The sequence below is a fragment of the Drosophila takahashii genome, chromosome 3R, assembly GCF_030179915.1.
Source record: "Drosophila takahashii strain IR98-3 E-12201 chromosome 3R, DtakHiC1v2, whole genome shotgun sequence".
Lineage (NCBI taxonomy): Eukaryota > Metazoa > Arthropoda > Insecta > Diptera > Drosophilidae > Drosophila > Drosophila takahashii.
In genome coordinates this window covers 35,764,413-35,782,646 of record NC_091681.1, presented here as the reverse complement: position 1 = coordinate 35,782,646, position 18,234 = coordinate 35,764,413, and the positions used below count along the sequence as shown (strand labels likewise).

General features: G+C 40.4%; 1 protein-coding gene across 1 annotated transcript; it reads left to right on the top strand.

Moving 5' to 3' along the window:
* Positions 1 to 235: 235 nt before the first annotated feature.
* On the top strand, positions 236 to 12,816 carry Dop1R2 (dopamine receptor 2). The gene is given in 3 exon segments (XM_017145129.3): positions 236 to 1,842; positions 2,455 to 2,536; positions 11,715 to 12,816. Coding segments are annotated over 3 exon segments (2,445 nt in total). The 5' UTR covers positions 236 to 391; the 3' UTR covers positions 12,627 to 12,816.
* The last annotated feature ends 5,418 nt before the right edge of the window (positions 12,817 to 18,234 follow it).

Below are 18,234 nucleotides of genomic sequence, written 5' to 3'. Positions count from 1 at the left end.
TTTTCCTATTCTGCACTACAAAGTGCCCAATAAATCGGCCAAATTGTTTAGACAAAATAAGTAAAATCCCCTGGCAACTCTGTTGAAAAGTGTTACACCCTAACTTTATCTTAAGTTTGTCCTGATTGCATTGTGTTCACCAGCCTCTCCGACTTTTCTTTTCGTCGACAGCTTGGCAGCCCGGCGGCGGCGGCGGCAGCGAGTCCTGGCCAAGGACACGAAAATGCGCTTCATTAATTTGGCCGGCAGCCGCGGACTGTCTGAGGGAAATCAGCAAAGGCAGCAGGAGGCACAGGAGCAGGAACTGCCGGGGAAATTGGAACAGGAAGAGGAACTGCAACTGGAACAGGGACTTGCGTCAGCTGCAGCGACACAGCACTGAGTTTGAGCCATGGTGGAGGACAATGGGTCGTCGTCGTCGGCGGAAGTGGAGGGAGCGGAAGGAGCAGGAGGAGGAGGAGGCGTGGTCTCGCCGCTTTTGGCGCTACTCAATCAGACGCAGTTACCCCCTTCCCCCTTCTTCGGCAGCTACAACATCTCCGAGGACGTCTACTTCTATTTCAATGGTTTGCCCACGAGCACGGAGCTCATCCTGAATGGCAGCACCACCACCAGTAGCACCACTACCCTGAGTACTCCAGTTTCTTCAGTGGCTACAAGTGGTACTACCACCCCCGAACCCGATCTCTCCGAGTTCCTGGAGGCCCTGCCCAACGATCGAGTGGGTCTGCTGGCCTTCTTGTTTCTCTTTTCCTTTGCCACCGTCTTTGGCAACTCCCTGGTCATCCTGGCCGTTATCCGGGAAAGGTACCTCCACACGGCCACTAACTATTTTATTACCAGCCTGGCGGTGGCCGATTGCCTGGTGGGTCTGGTAGTAATGCCCTTCTCCGCTTTATATGAGGTGCTGGAAAACACCTGGTTCTTTGGCACCGACTGGTGTGATATTTGGAGATCCCTGGATGTTCTCTTTAGTACCGCCTCTATACTGAATCTCTGTGTGATCTCACTGGATCGTTACTGGGCCATCACGGATCCGTTTAGCTACCCCATGAGAATGACTGTGAAGAGAGCAGCCGGCCTGATAGCTGCCGTTTGGATTTGCTCGAGTGCCATCAGTTTTCCGGCCATCGTTTGGTGGCGAGCGGCCAGGGATGGCGAAATGCCCGCCTATAAATGCACCTTTACCGAGCATCTGGGTTACCTGGTCTTCTCCTCGACCATCTCATTTTATCTTCCGCTGCTGGTGATGGTCTTCACCTACTGTCGCATCTACAGGGCAGCTGTTATACAGACGAGATCGCTGAAGATTGGAACCAAACAGGTGCTGATGGCCTCGGGGGAATTGCAGTTGACATTACGTATACATCGTGGTGGCACCACTCGCGATCAGGCCAATCAGGTTTCGGGTGGAGGAGGAGGAGGTGGAGGTGGTGGAGGAGGAGGCTCCCTGAGCCACTCGCACTCCCATTCGCACCACCATCATCACAATCATGGTGGTGGCACCACCACCTCGACGCCCGAGGAACCGGATGATGAGCCACTATCCGCATTGCATAATAATGGATTAGCCCGCCATCGACACATGGGCAAGAACTTCTCGCTGTCGCGGAAACTGGCCAAGTTCGCCAAGGAGAAGAAGGCGGCCAAGACGCTGGGCATCGTGATGGGCGTGTTCATCATCTGCTGGCTGCCCTTTTTCGTGGTCAATCTGCTGTCCGGCTTCTGCATCGAGTGCATCGAGCATGAGGAGATCGTGTCGGCGATCGTCACCTGGCTGGGCTGGATCAACTCCTGCATGAATCCTGTGATCTACGCCTGCTGGAGCAGGGACTTCCGCAGGTGAGTTGGGATTGGATCGGATCGAAGATTGGGGATCCTAAGAGCTAAGTATTCAGAAGCCATATAAAAGCCATCCCACTTTACTTAAGGCTTTTTATTTTGAAATATATACTGTCCTCTATTTAAATGTATTATTTATTTTTTTGTATATTATATATTATTTATTTGTGATATTTTTCGATATTTGTAATTTCGATAAATTAAACTTTAGAATGCGATATTTATCTTTATTTATTTATCCACATATCATATCATAATTTCCTTTCAATATATGTACATTAATTATATTTTTAACCTTCAGTCAATAAAAAAAGGAAAGTCGGGATTTTTCCTGACTAACATAAAGTAATTGCAGATTTAATTTTCATTTAGGCTATAAACTTATCTCATCTTTCTAAGCACTTTAAGTTAAAGTTTATTTTTTCAAGGTGTAACAAATATATTTATTTTCCGTTTAGTTTTTCGAGGACTTCCCTTAAAATCACTAGAAGTACACGTTCTCTGCGCTATTTTTATTTGCCTCTGTTTTTTTGTGGCTTTTGAATGCCGAGCTGAACCCTTTGCAGCCCCCTTCCTTAACCCCAACTGGCTTCTCCTCCTTTTTTATTACAGGGCCTTTGTGCGTCTGCTGTGCATGTGCTGTCCTCGGAAGATTCGCAGGAAGTACCAGCCCACGATGCGTTCCAAGTCGCAGGTGAGTGCCCCGTGCCCATTTCCTCCAGATCTTCAGACTCCCGCCAGGCGATTCGATTTGATTCTCTTTCTCGTTTTTACGAACTGGAAACTTGGCAATTTTCCGCATTTTCCTCTCGCCCGAGTTGTTGTTGCATCCACTCTTTTGGCGCGGGGCAAACAAAAACCGGTTGATGGAAATCGCCTTCATGAATTACGTGCTGCCCGTGCCGTCTCCACTTTTGTGCGCTCCAAAAACGAAACTCAACGAACGGCAAAATTAATTTACAAATTTAATGAATATGCTAAAAAACTGACATTTGCCCCCGCGACGTCCCCCTTCACACATGAAAACTTCCTGACATCCGCTGCGGATTCATTCTCACCCACTGACATCCTCGCATTTAGGAATCCCTGCATAAATCATCTGGGGGGAGCGCATCACTCAACCTGTCGACCCTCGACCCTCTGCGTGATTTTAATGAATAATTTCCTAATGTTTGGCAACTCTGGCTGCACCTGAGCGGGGTTGTCGAGGGTTGCACCCAGTGTTTGCCGTTAAGATCCATTGTCGTTCTCCCAGGGACTTACCGACAATTGGGGTCTCTAAGTAATTACCCCGAAGTCACGTGTTGGCTTCGGGACTACAGTCAAACTTGTCTGAACTTTGGCATAAGTTTTAGGCAAATAAATTAGAGAAATTTATTAATAGCTAAAAGGTAGTTCGTTGCATTATGGTAACGTAGAATTTTTACAGTCAAGAATAAAATAATTTAGAAGCTATTAAGCAGAAATAAGCAATGTTATCTTTGATAACAATATTTATTTATTAATATTTTTAATACATTTTTACATTTAAGAATTAAATAATTTAGAAGTTATTAAGCATAACTTAGCAATATTATGCTTGAGGCAACATGGCGTATGAATAATAATCTTAATAATAATATTTTAAAGAACAACACTTTCATTTCGTTTGCCTCTAAGAATAAAAATCATTTAGACATATAGAGATTTTTGAAAATGCTTTATTTTCAAAGTGAAATATTTTTTATCATAAAGTTTTAAAAGTCGACTGTATGGCAAGTAAGTTTGGAACCTATCAAAAACACTTAGGGCCGGTTTCTCGAGTCCCTGTCAAAGTCCCTGATAGCTATCTGTTCGAAAAACTTAAATACCAGATAAACTGTTCGTAAAAGCAAATCCGCTTTCTCGACTACTTTAATTTATCTGAACGAGAAACAATTACAGAGTGCTGTTAACGCACAGAATTGTGCTGTGAAGCGCAAATAATGGCTTGCTTCGATTATTTCATCAGCTGTTTGGGTATAATTCAAAGGTAAAGTCAGCTGTGATTTCGTTTCTTCTTCATAGTTGGCTTTGGGAAATCAGCTGTCATTCTATCGAGCCGAAAACGCTTAACAGGGACTCCGAGTCCCTGTCAAAGTTAGCTCTCACATTTATGCTCGAGAAAGCCGAAATGCCTTAGCAGGGACTTTATCTGTTCGATAAATGTTAGCCGGCACTCGAGAAACCGGCCCTTAAAGTGTCAGTTCGGGGAAAACAGAGGCCTGTCCCCAAAAATAGCTCCTGTCATCGCGGCATTAAAGTCATTACGTTGTTCCCCTCGGGCCCCAGCCCCCCATATCATACACCCCATATATCCTATACATATATAGTATCGCCCTGTCTGGCGAATCGAGCTGAAGCTGATTGTGATTCCGGCGGCGTTCTTGATTTTGCAGAGATTCGCGACGAGGCGCTGCTACTCGACCTGCTCGCTGCACGGCATTCAGCACGTGCGACACAACTCCTGCGAGCAGACTTACATATAGTTTAGCGTAGATTTAGTTGACAATGATTAACGCCCCCTTAGCGCCGCCCCGTTTGTCTGTAAGTCAATGGCAAGGTAAGCGACTTGTCTGTGTCCTCTGACTTTCTCTCACTCTCTCTGTCTGTGTGTTATGTGTGTGTGTCCTGTTGTCCTTTCAAAGGCACCCGCATAAAGAACTGGGAGATTAACACAAGCATCCCGTCTCCGTTTCTCGGATTCTGCATCTCTCACTGTCGCCGTTTGCTGTTGCCATCTCTGTCTGTGACTGCGCTGTCTCACTCGCACTCACTCCTGTTTGTTGACTCGGCCATGGCATTGCTGTTTGTGTCCTTATTTCCGTTTCTTTCCGGTGTGTTCTCGAAATCTCAGAAGATTTTATACGGGCTTTTGGGTGCTAAAAAGTATGCTATGAAAAATTTGAATTAAAAAAATACATTAGCCCTGTAAATTAAAAGATTAAATTTTTCAAAATTGTAAAAAAAAAATAACGTTACAAAATTTAAAAGAAAAATGTTAAATACATATTAAAAATGAAATTCAAATTGCAACTAATGTTTTAAAAAATTTAATTATTGCTTTAAAACAACGGAACTTGTAGGCATTTTTTTGAAATAAAAAAAAATGCAATAGGTTTTTAAAATATAAGAATAAAAAAAATATTTTAGAGCCTTAAAACTTATACTTCAAATTTTTCAAATGCATTTCGCTTCCAAAATCTCAATTTTTAAAATCTCTTGAGTTTTCTGGAACACCCCCTTATGTATGTTTTCTTGGCTTGCTTACTTTGCTGCAAAAGAACACGAAGCGAAAACAGTCTCTGATTCAAGCACCTGTTGAATGTGTTGCACCTGTACACCGACACACACACACTCAAGAGCACACGCACACTGAGACACTAACAAAGATGTCCACCCACGCAAAAAAAAAAGAGTCCCTGGGCACCAACACCTGAGTCCTTCTCCGTTTGATGATGTTGTTTTTTGTATGTTGTGGCAGACAAGCTGAATTTAAAAAAATGAAAAGAGCACAAACAAAGAAAAAAGAAAATCGAAAGTTTCCACAAAGTCTCCGTTCACACACACTCACACGCACACACACTTGCAGGACACAATGTCCTTTCATCGTTTTTGTCACCGTTTCCGTTGCTGTTTTTGCTCTCCATGTTCTTCTTGCTCCTGTTGTCGATGTTGTTGTTACTCTTGCTGTCGCCACTCACAAAAGATTTTCCCAGTGTACACAATGACGAAACAAGGAAAAACCGAAACACAAGCCCCGCTCTCTCATAAAGTGTTTGTTGATCTTTTTATACTCGCTTTTGGCAGAGGAAAAACGGTGTATATGATTGAGGAAAGCAGATGAAAAGGCCTAAATATAGACTGGATCGGCTTTAATAGAAACGGACACTTGGGTGTCAAGGCTAGGAAGTTTTTTTTAAAGCTGCTTGAAGACATTTAGGGAAGAAATGTAAAGGAATTAAAAGGTATAAAGTAAAATGAATAAATGAAAAGGTTTCATTTTTTATAATGTTATTATTTTTGTTAAACTAAATTTAAAAAGAGGCCTTAAGAAAACTTTATATAAATTTCCGAGTCAAAATAGTTACATAGAATTTAAAATTTTTTTTTAAAATGTTCAAACACAAGATATACTTATTTTATACTCTTTTAGTTGGTCATAAAAAATGTGTAAATTTTAAGTCGGCTTTTCTGTGTGTTTTATGGCCGAGGAGGAAGGGTCCTCATTTTTAGTTCGATGTTTATTATTTTTAAATTTATACTTTGCCGGCCTTTTTGACCTTCCCTTCATGCCATCTGAGCCCTAGTTCTCAACCAAAACCCAAACGAAAAAAAGAATCCCCACAAAGGAGTCACGCACATTCGATACTTGAGAAATGTTATCAAGTGAACCATAAACATTTTTTGCACTTAAAAATTTCCAACTCAATTTTCGCCTGCTCGCCGATAAGCGTACACACATAAGCGTACCCGCACATTCGCACATACCACATGTAATTGTATTGATGAAAATGTTATTTACAGCAATCAACAGTCAATATGTGTCTGGCCTTGGTGGTCTCTTGCGTATGTGTGTGGGTTTTAAGGATGCGGATGTGTGGATGTGCTCTCGTGCCTTTTCCGTATCCGCTCCTTTAGGATTTTGGGGTTTTTCTTTTGCGATATGTGTCTGTCATCATATCAATTACACCCAAGAGCATGCCAATTTATTTGCCAAGTGTTTCCACAGCCAATTGAAAGCGGCATTCGCAGAACGCGGATGTGAAGTTTCGAGCACGACTGAGTCCATACTCGAATCATTCAAACTTAATTCAGGTTCACTTAAAAGGTTACTTGAATAAAATGCAGGCATTGTTCGAATCCTTAATAAAACATTACAGGATTTAAGGCTTTGGGGTTTTCACAGCAACAACAAAAAAGGTAAATGGATTGTCAAAGGATAAAGTTTATTAGTTTTGTTGTGTCAGTTGTAAAGCGCTTTGCCAGCCAACTTTATGGCCAATATAAATCAACAAGAAAACACTTAATCTAAAAGAAAGTCATTTCAAAAATCTTTAATTTAACTAAAAGCGGGTTAAAATGACTTTATGGCTCGCAAGGGAAATCTGAAAAATGGTCAGACAGAATTTAAGGGAAAGAAAATCAAGTAAAGAGAATGTTACTTTTACGAACCATTGAAATATATTAAAGTTTGAGTGGAAACCAAGGAGTTTTATTCTTATTATAATTGTAGGTTTTAACGGTTTACTATGTTTATTATTTAGTTATAACAATTATTATAGAATAGATAAAAATTAATCAAATATAGTCACACAGAATTAAAGGAAAGAAAAGTGATTATTACGTATACGATCCGTTGAACAAAAAACATTTGATAAATATTATAAATTAAATTTGTAAGTTTTAAGGGTTTATTGTGTTTTTTATTTATCGACCTTTTCAAAACAAAATAAAAATCACTAGGAAGTCGCACTGCTAACTGTTTGCCATTTGCCTAATTTATTGCAAATCCTTTGCTCAGGAAGGACCCTGCCCTTCTGGCAGGCGACAAATGAGGCGACTTCCGGCAGCCGCAATTTGCCTGGTCTGCCTGCTCTACGGCAAATGGAAATGGGCTTCGGTCAATGAGGATATTGCAGACGTGTGGTTAGGTCCCTGGCCCAAATGACCCGATTTCCGCCCTCGAACTGTTGGCCATCTTTGTGCCACCTCAAGCACATTGCGGTCAGCCGCAAGTTGCAGCTGTCTGTGTGCCAGTGGGACACTCGTCCCTTTTCGACACTTAAAAATTAACTTCACAGGAGTTTCATTCAACTTTAATGCCACCCCATACACACAAACACTTTCACATGCACACTCAACACACTGATTAATCGCCCACTGTCGTCGTCTGTGGGCCGCCGCCTGACATTTGTGTCCGCCCACTCGGTGTCCTAATGAGCCGTAAAGGATTCCATGCCCATCCCTATCCCCACCCACAGTCCGCAACCCATACATATATACATACGCATTCTGCCTGCCAGGGCCAATTTGCATACCATTTCGACTGGCATCTTTAGTATGCGTGTGCACATGGGGAAAAATCGCAAAAAGGTCAATCATTCGGTACTTAACATATCGAAAAATGATTCTATTTATGGCATATCACTGCGACATTTTAAAATGTCATAAAATTAGGGTACATGTAGCAGGGGGAAACCCTGATTACATTTAAATTTGAGGGAAATGATACAAAACTTTAAATATTGATATCATAAATTAATACATTTTTAAAATATTTTATACAGAATAATAGTAGTAAATTTTCTTTACAGCATTGGGTGCCCAATTTAATTATTTTAAAATATATAATTTGGTTAAGAATAAAAAATATTTAGTGCAGAATATATTAAAATATATTAAACATTTAAACGTATTTTTATACAATTTCTAATTATTTTGAGTTATTGAATTTGATTAGAAATCATACAAAATATTTTCAAAATGATATGAAAGTCCAATGAATTGCTAATTTTTCCCCTGTGCACCTGAACGCAACAAGATGTTTTGATTGAAAATGCCAGCTACTCAGACCAAGCGCACTCGCCCGCAAATCCTGCAGACACACACACACGCAGCTGCGGCTGTTTAGCATAAATTGGTGAGCTTGTAAGCCAGGAATTTGTGATTCTGACTGTTTGCAGAGGAAGCCACTGGCCAGCCGGAGGCCAACGCCCACTTCGGAGCTGCTTCGATTCGGGGCCTTTGAATAGCTGCAAAACTGCAAGGAAAATAGCATGTACTTTAATCAAACCCTAATAAATATACCTACTATTTTGCTCCTTGTGGCTGCTAATTTCTGCTACTGCTATAAATGCTATAAATGCTGCTGCCATAATCGCTGCTAATTGCATCAATTATTGGACGAGTCTTTGTGCTAAGGCTAAATTGAATTCGAAAGCAAAATTGTTTAAGCGATTAATCAAACTGATTTCATGCCAGCGAAACACCGGAACGAACTGATGCGAACTAAATGGAACAATAATCAGGGAAATATATATATTTGTGCCTAATACATAGAGTCGATAATGGCTCATTTCTCGGGCAGGACGAACATCAAAATGTAATTTACCACAAATGTTGCGCAAACATCAATTATCCCTAATTGACTGTGAACGTGAAATTAACGTTTATAATTATGTGACAGAGCCGCTGGAGCGGAAGTCCGAGTTCCAGTCCGTGGGAATTCGTGTAGGCAGTCGTGTAACTTTTAATGTCCTTTCGCAGGATCCAAAATAGAGGGGGGCAATCCTGGCAATCAGGCATTTGGTGACTGTCAACCGGCAAGGTCGCCGATTAAGCCGGCCAGTTAGGGTGTCCCAGAAGCTTAGCCTATGGCGAAACTTTGAGGTCGACCCAAGTCAGGGTCCCAGGACCTCTCGAAGAGGTTTATTGAGTGCTAGGCAATAAATTACCAAAAGAGGCGTGGTCGCGACAAGTTCGTGCGCGAAAAAAGAAAAAGCAGCCCACTTGGAACTCGAAACTTCACGGTGCCATTGACCTCTTGGCGGAAAGAAGCACACGAAAGGCTCTTTTTTTGTTTCGGTGACAAGCCCCTGGGCAGAAATATGAGTCACTAAAATGTTATGATAAAAATACTTAAGGCTTTAATAGGTCAAGATAACGCGGTTTATGAGAGGACACAGAAAAAGGAAATATTTAAAAAAGGAAACTCAGGCAAGTTCTTGAGACAAAGTGAAAACTAGGTGGTATTTATTTTATTTTATTACTTTAATTTCAGTTCTCAAGTTTGTAGTTTTTTTTTGGAATTTGTTTAATTTTAATTTAACGTGTTTTAAAGTTATTGCTTTTTTTGGCTGAAACATAATAATATCAAAATTTAAAATAAATAAATTAAATGAAGCATTTATTGCAAAATATGGCTTAAATTAAATTTGCTTGAATTTTATTGATTGGAAATAAAATCACGAGCTCAAGAGGTATTACTTATTTTTAACTTCATTTGAAAGAACTTTCAACTGTGTAAGCCAAAAAACAGAATGTTAAGGCACAGAAACTAAGTTATTTTTTAAAGTAAATAAACATTTAGTTATCAGTTATCAAGACTTAAGATGTAATGTGTTTACTGTCAGATAAAAACATTGAGATACCCATATTATAATGTTTAAAACCAAAATTGGCAGTGGTGATTATTTGGCCAGTCCTCGACTTTCCCATCCCTGCTGTTTTTTTTCTCGGGATTGCCGGGGGGCTATAAAAATTGCAAATTACCCAGTTGCCTGGAGGGCGTCTGCTAAGCGGGCCATTCGGTCTGGCTCTTCAATTATTTAAGCTAATTGCGGCCGCCCTCTAAAGGGCAGCAGCAGACCACTCGGCGTATACGCAATGCAAATTGTACGCAAATGGGTGAGGGATTTTAGAATTTTATACGACCTGAAGGAGGCGTCTGTAAGCCCGTAATTGAATTGGCCAAACCAAAGATGATGATGGGTTTTTGGGAGGAGGAGAATGTGAAATCAGGTTAGGAGCAGGAGATACCAAATACGGAAAAGTCTATATGAGCCCTTGGAATTTTCCCAAAAACACACACACATATACGCACACTCACACTCACAAGTTTGGTTAATGTTGTTGTTACTGTTATTATTCTTTGCCCCCTCAAAAAAAAACGAATCTGAAAATTCTCCGAAAACCAGAAATTGGAATTTCAGCTACCGCTTTTCTTTTCTTTTCCTATTTTCCCCACACTTTTTGTTGTTGTGATGGCTGATTGTTGTTGCTCTTTTCCTAGTTTTTCACCCACGTTCATTGTTTTGTTGCTTTCAATCATGCATTTTGCTTTGACTTTTACTGCACCCCAAAAAAAGAAAAGCCTGGGGAAAATGGAAGAAAATCAAGGGGAAATCTGCCAGCAAGAGCCGCAACAGTTTTCGCCCCTTTCTCTCTCTCTCTTGTTATTGTTGTTGTTGTCCCGCCCCCACACCTGGTGTTGTTGTTTTTATTGTTGCTCTGGCTGTTCATTGTTGTTGTTGTCGTTTCACTTTGTTGCTTTGTTGTTGCTGCTGCGGCTGCTGCGTTGAAACGGCAATTTTGTTTACAGCCACACTCACACCCAAAAAAAACAGAAAAGAAAACTTATCCGGAAACACTGCCTGCAAATTGTATGCAAACACTCGAAACGAAATAAGACAACAAAATGTTAATTAAACGCTTTTCTCTCGCCTCTCTACTTTTTCACTCCACTTTCTGCTTTCTGTTTTGTGAATTCAATTGTTGCTTTTCTTGTATTTTCCTATTTTACTCTTATTCCTATTATTATTGTTATTGTTATGAATTTAATAATTTATTTATCAATATTAAATATTCTTCATTACTTTTCGTGACTTGCTTAATTTTGTTATTTTATTTTCCTTTTTTTACTGAATGGCAATACATCTGAAAATTTATTATTCGCATAATAATGTTCATGCTTGTGTTTTTTTTTTACATTAACAAATATTAAAATGATATATATATTTTGTTGTTTTAATATTTAAACCCAATTATTCCTTACCGTTATTTCTTTTCCATATTTTATATATTTTTTTTCTGTTCGTTTTTTTTAAAATTTTTGTTTGTTATTTAACCCATTTTTTTTTAAATTATTTAATTTCGTCATATTTTATATATTTTGTTCCCTTCTCTGTTCGGTTTTTTAATGTTTTATCTTCTAATTTTATTTTTTTTTAATTTTTGTTTGTTTTTGAACTTTTATATTTCCCTTTTTTCTCCCTTTTCTTTTGATTTTTTAATTGAATACTTTATTTTCCTCTTTAATTTCCAATTTTTTTTTATATTTTTCTCTCTAACAGTGCCATGTGGCCGCTGCCATGGTGGCCGCCTCCACCTCCTTTGGCTACCATTCGGTGAACCAGATAGACCGCACGCTCATGTGACGACAGCTGAGCAGTTGCAGCACCTGCAGCGGTGGCAGCAACTGCGGCGGATCCCGATCCGCCCACCAGCACCAGCACCTCTCCTCCGGCACGGCCACGCCCTCGTCCTCGCAGCGATCCTGCACGCGATGCCAGAGCTTTCATCGCCACCACCATCGATCCAGGCGCCGCAGCTCGGGGATGCAGTTGCGCGGCGACTACAGCTCCACCACCGCGGTGAACAGTAGTGCGCTGGCCAAGACCATTGTGACCATCAGTGCTCCTCCGGTGGCGGCTGCCTCGGCCAGTTCGCTGCATTTGGGTGGCGGCGGCGGAGGAGGACGACCCAACTCGGTGTCCACCTTAACCATCGCCTCAGTGCCGCCGGGGGGCGGAGGTGGATCGTTAAGTGGGGCCAACAGTCCACTGGCCCCCAGCCTAAAGGCCCTGACCCCGGGACCCTCGAATTCATCGGGTCACCATGTGTCCTTCATGCCCATGACGGGCATGAAACGATTGCGCAGCTCAAACGCCTCCCTGGGTTCGCCGAATGGAGTTATCAGCACGGTTGTCGGCGCAGCGGACACCACCTCGGCACCCTCACTCATCCTCGACGCTGGCGAGGATCAGGTCCAGATGAGGAACCACCACAGGATTCTGGAGCAGTGCCACAGTGTCCAGAGCCAGATAACCACGCTGGGCGACGTGGAGGACGACGACGAGGAGGAGGAGGCGGCGGTTAGCGACAGTGAAAGCGAGAGCATCGGACTCGCCTTGGTGGAGACCACGCCCCAACTGGAGAGCCAGCCGGTGGAGGCATCGAGTTCCTCCAGCTCCTCGGTCAAGTAAACTCAGCACCACAACCACAAGAAAAATAAATCCCAGACATTAGCTCTAAGATTCAAGCATATTGGTGTGGTTATTAGAGAAAGTCGATGGAAAGTCGTGGGAAAGAAAAAGTTAAGGACATTTCTAAGCCTTTTTGCTTTGACAACAACTATAATCCATTACTTCTCAAGGTATCATAAGGGATTCAAAGCTAAACGTAAATTTTTCACATTTAAAAACTAAATAAAAATACACCCCTTAAATTAAAGTTTGAAAAATATCGATATTTTCGATATTTTTACAATATTGCCTTAATAATATCAATGCATTCAAGGGGCAAAATGGTAAAGTTTTAAAAAATGATTGATGCTTAAAATATATTGAAAATATCGATAATAACGATATTTCTCAAGCAAAATAAGATATTTAAAATGTATAAATCATATTATTTTTAACAAAAGATATAACTGTTTATAACCAGTATTTTTTTCTATATTATAAAAATCAATATTATTACCTTACCAACAATAAGTTCCAATCAAAATGGCTTAGAAACGTGCATTGATTTTTTCAGCTCCCTATAAATCCACACAAGTTGACCCATCCCAAGTGTGTACATAGCAATCTAGTCTCGCCTAGTCACTCATTAGCTTATCGATCGGTGATAGAACACTATGCAACAAGGAACCCCTTCTACATCGCCCCTAATTACTACTGGGCTTCAGTCGCTGGCGGTGGTTGCATAGTGGGAATTAGTGTTACTGTTAGCTGTCATATCTTAGATCTTCCATTATGTAGATGTATTCGGTTTTGTTCTGTAAATGTCTCAATTGAAAGCTACGTCTTCAACCTGTCCAAGTACCTGACTCTCTCTCTCTCTCTCTTTATCTCTGAAGCCCAAATACTATGCTAAACTGTATATAGCTTAACTTCGACTTCGAATCCTCTAATATCTAATCCTCTGTTACTCGATACTTGTTTGTTATTAATTATTAACTCTGAAATTAACTCTACGGGTGCAATATGAATTTATACAGTAAGGACTCGAACAATCAGGCAACAAGAGGCTTCAAGACCAGTTCCGTATTTTGAGACTCAAGTACAAAATCACAGAAGGAGCACTTGCAAATTGTTTGGATAATTATCTGCCCATCCCATTCATTAGGTTCTTTGAAATAGAAATAGCAATACGCATAGAGTGAATGTTAAATGTGCTTCTTCAACCAGCCGATGGCTAGAGAATCGATTGGGGCAGCTTAATGAATTAATCCTTCAAAGGGTTTTGCCCCTCCCATTCCATTACATGTGTGCTTATGATGGCTAAGCTCATCCGATTCCGATTTTGCAATAATTAATGTGTGCAATTAGGATTGATTTCCCTAAACCCCCCTCTTACAAGGTCGGAAATGAAGGATAAGAATGGGATTTTGGGGCCGGAGAAAAAACCGTTGAGGAAAACTAATAACAATGGCGAGACGTCAGTTTAGTGGGTGGAATGGAAAATGGAAAAATGTTGCTCATTCATTGTTTTCAAAACAAACAAAGCGAAATAGAAAATGATGGAAAGTCGTTGGCAGCGGGAAAAAGCAAACAAATGGCAATTATTAATATTGAATATGGTAGCGCATAAGTGACATACAAATACATATACATATAGCTCATAGAGTCCTCGTTGTGTCTGTGTATCTGTGTATCGGTGTGTGCATGCATATCTAGTCCTAAGTGTACATGTAAATGCATTATCCTTAAGCATTATCCTTAAGCTCCCCGAGCAAGATTGGCATTAAAAACAAGAAGAACCCAGAAAGACAAACTCAATTGATTGCCACGCATCTTAGGCTAAGCTGCAAACTGCAAACTGCAGAACTTAGATTTATATATTGAGTGTACCATACTGTAACTACCATATACAAGCTACGCAAAAGAGATTAAAAAGCGACAACTAAGAAGGAAAAAGAACTCTCGACGATGACTTGGTCTTATTTAAATTTCAGCTCAGGCGGGCACTAAGGGAATCTTTGCGGATTTGCGGTCTTTCAGGGGGTGTTTGGTTGGGTTTCGTTTTTAAGGACTGGAAATGCCATGAGTTGCCACACTTGATGGCTGATGGCCAGCCAGCCAAGCAAGAAGACAAAGTGCAGTGCCAGTTCAGCAAACAACTGGCAAAAAGTTTACACTTTACATTTTCGGATCATGGTCCTTCCAACCCTTTGCCCCTTTCCCCCTCAGGAGGTTCCAGAGGTTCTAGAGGGTAAGTATGTCAGTCAGTCAGTCGGTGGGAAAAAAGGGATATGGCCAAGATGGATAGACAGCTGCAAGAGTTGCAGTCAGCAAAGTGCGAAAGTGCGATGCAACGCATCTTAAACAACTCTCCGGGGAAGCCAGCTGCATGTGTGCCTCGCATTTTTCCTTATTTTCTCCGTGTCCTGCCGCCCCAAAAGGATACCATACGAAAAAGGATGCCATCCCCTGGCGAAAGTGTCCGAAGTAACAATGTGGGGACAAAACGTGCTGCGTGTATTGACTCACTAATGAGAAAATGAACAAGAAAGCAGCGGAGCAATAGCAAACCGGAGCAAAACTACGCAGCTCCAGCGTAGCACTAATGACCCACAGTTGAACCAAGAGATACAAATGGAGATAGGGATTCACAGATGGAGTCACGGATACAAAGCACTGTGCAACACCATAAAGTGAACTGCAAGAAAAGGGAAATATTCCTAAAGGTTTAAAGACGATTAAGTAAAGGTTGCTTGAGGATTAGTTTAAGTGAAAATAATATTTTAAGTTATTTATTCACCAAAGATTAGCTTTTATAAATTCTTATTAATTCTACAAAAAAAGAATAATTATATTTATAACAAAAGCCATTAGATATATTTAAACTATACTAATTATTTAAGTTAAAAAAAAAAAATTTTAAAAATTGAACACAATATCCCAAAGGTAAATAACCAAATTAATGTATTTTCAATGAAATAAAAAAACAAGGTAGGAATTAAGTTAAATCTATATTGTAAGTTAAATCCTTATTATTTCCTAACATTTATTTATTTGCATCTTAAAACCAATTTTAAATTAAGCAACAATATACTAAAACAAACTTTAAGGTAAGTTGATTATTTCTAAATAATTTAAAATATTTCAGCTCATTTTTTTTACCAGTGTTGAGATTTAGTTTCAGTTGGCAATCTGCGACTTCCACACCTTCGATTGCCGGCAAAACTTTGTTGTGCGAGCGTTGTAAAAATGTAGAAAGGAGGTTACAGGACATCAGCGCAACAGCCATAGCTCCTTCTCCATTTTGCAGATGTTCAGATGTTGTATTGTAGTAAATATATAGCACATCCGCAGTTGTGGATGCAGCGTGTCCTCGTCCGTAATCAGCCGAATAACGACTGCCAAAATGGTGGATAAGCGCGGAACTAATAAAAAGAGAAAAAAGAAACGTTGCAAGCTGCACACAATACTCAGCGACCGTAGGAGCTCATCCTTCGGGGAGGTCCTTGCCCTCCGCAACCCCCTTTGCAGCCCCCCTTTCAGCTTTCAGCTTATCACTGGAGTTGAAGGCTGCGTCAAACCCTCGACGACATTTTATTTGCTCGCTGGTAATTTTGTTTCCGTTAGCTACTAGTGTTTTTCCCATTCCATTCCTCGACTATCTCGTCCTTTTTCCTCCTTTTGTTGGGTTTGGTTAATGAACCGAAATGCGTGTTTGTCTCCCACGTTTCGGGTTTTGTATTTTGTGGCATTTCGACTTGAGTTCGCTGCTCTATTCAGCTCGTCCTTCGTCCTTCCTTCCTTCATCCTTTTACCAAAAATGGTGGCGAAATTGTGTTGCCCCAAATATGTATTGCAATCATTGTTTTGATGACTTTGTTGCTGGGCAAAGTCAAATTCGCGTCTCCCAAGGAACGAGGAACGCAAAGGAAAGGGGGAATTTTATTCGGTTGTTTGGATTATTGCTGGTAGCTTATGTTCTGGAATCGGATTCTATTTATGGTTGTGTCTTTTGTGTGGCTGCCTCACACCCATACATACACACACGCAATTACAAAATCGCTGTCTGGCATTTCCGCTTCGCCAACTTATAATGCCTTTAATTACACACGAATCAGAAAGTCGATTCCTTTGGCCAGCAACTTTAATTCTTTGTTTATATAAAAATGTCTGCTTATCATTTAATGTTGTAGTGGTAAAAAACCCATATGTATCTTATAAATTACCTTATAACCTATCCTTTTATAAAAATAAATAATCAAAAAAACTCTTAATTAGCATTTTCACAATTTTATTTAGCAAACTGGTGTTATCTTTTCCTTACTTGGGTAGTAAACAAAATGGATTAGATAAAATTAATTATTTTGGTTTCTCGTTCGTTTCTCCAATCCACCTTAAAACAGGACAAAGGCATCGATTCCAAAGTGCAGCCTACACTGTATGTACATGATCGTCGACAATTTCAAGACGAATTTTCGGCAATTAATTTTACACAATGCAGCCGCAGCTCAAGGAGCTCAAGGATACAGTAAGATTGGGCCTAGGTTCCTATCACTTTTCACTCAGGTGCTGGGATTTATGGGTAAGTGCAGAAAGGCGTTTGATTACTTCTCCGATAAAATCTTTTGATCACACTCAGAGCCACTTATGTGAGTGCCATCATTTTCATTGTACATTGTAGTTTAAACGGTTTAAAACTGAAAAGGTAGTTTGGTTCACCCTTTTTAAATACCGCATTGCCTTTCAGTTTAAGCACGATTGGGGATTTATCACTCAAATGTATCCTAAATCCCCTCAATATTGCATAAATCACCATCCAATTAGGAAAAACATTGATTATTCCATAATTAAATTAGTTTTCAATTCCCGGAAAAGCTATTGAAATATATTTCCACCACTGCACCATCGATAATGAAACCGAAAACCCTCATTAAACCAGCAGCCAATGCAATCATAAAAATCGATGTAAAACATGGTCACAAATGAACGCCATAATGAAATCAAAACTCACTTACTGCCACATCGGAAAACCGCAAAGGCTAAAAAGTCACAATGTTGTGTTCAAATTTGCCAAGAGCAGTAAAAAGTTGCCCCCTTTCCTTTTTGATTACTTTTTCTTTGCTTTTTTTGGAGTGTGTGTGTTTTACCATTTTATGAATTTTTTCGGTCTCGGAAAAAAGGAATGCTTTAAAAATATGTCCTCCCGTGAGCCAAAAGCGATTTATTGCATTTTAAATGTGAATTATTAATGCAAATCCTTTGGTAAGCGAAAAGAATCAGGGAAAAGTCCTCTTGAATATGCAGGGGAAAATTAGTGTTCAACCATTGTCTTTCTTTATTGGCCCTTAAAAGCCGCTAATGAAATCAATATAGCCGCTCTAAACAATTCTGTCGGAGCGGAGCGCATAAAAATGCTAAATAAATTGATGAACTGCGGAAAAGTGTATGGAAAATGGTGAGTGGGTGGGAAACTCAAGGAAAAACGGCTCGAGGATGACGAGATGGATGGCTGCCTGGCTGACTGCCTTTTGTCGTAAAAGGCGCCGTTCCCTTCCTGTTGTAAAAAAGCGAACCGGACGACCCTTTCATTGTGTTGCGATTCAGAAACCGGCGACTTTCAGGGGTTTGA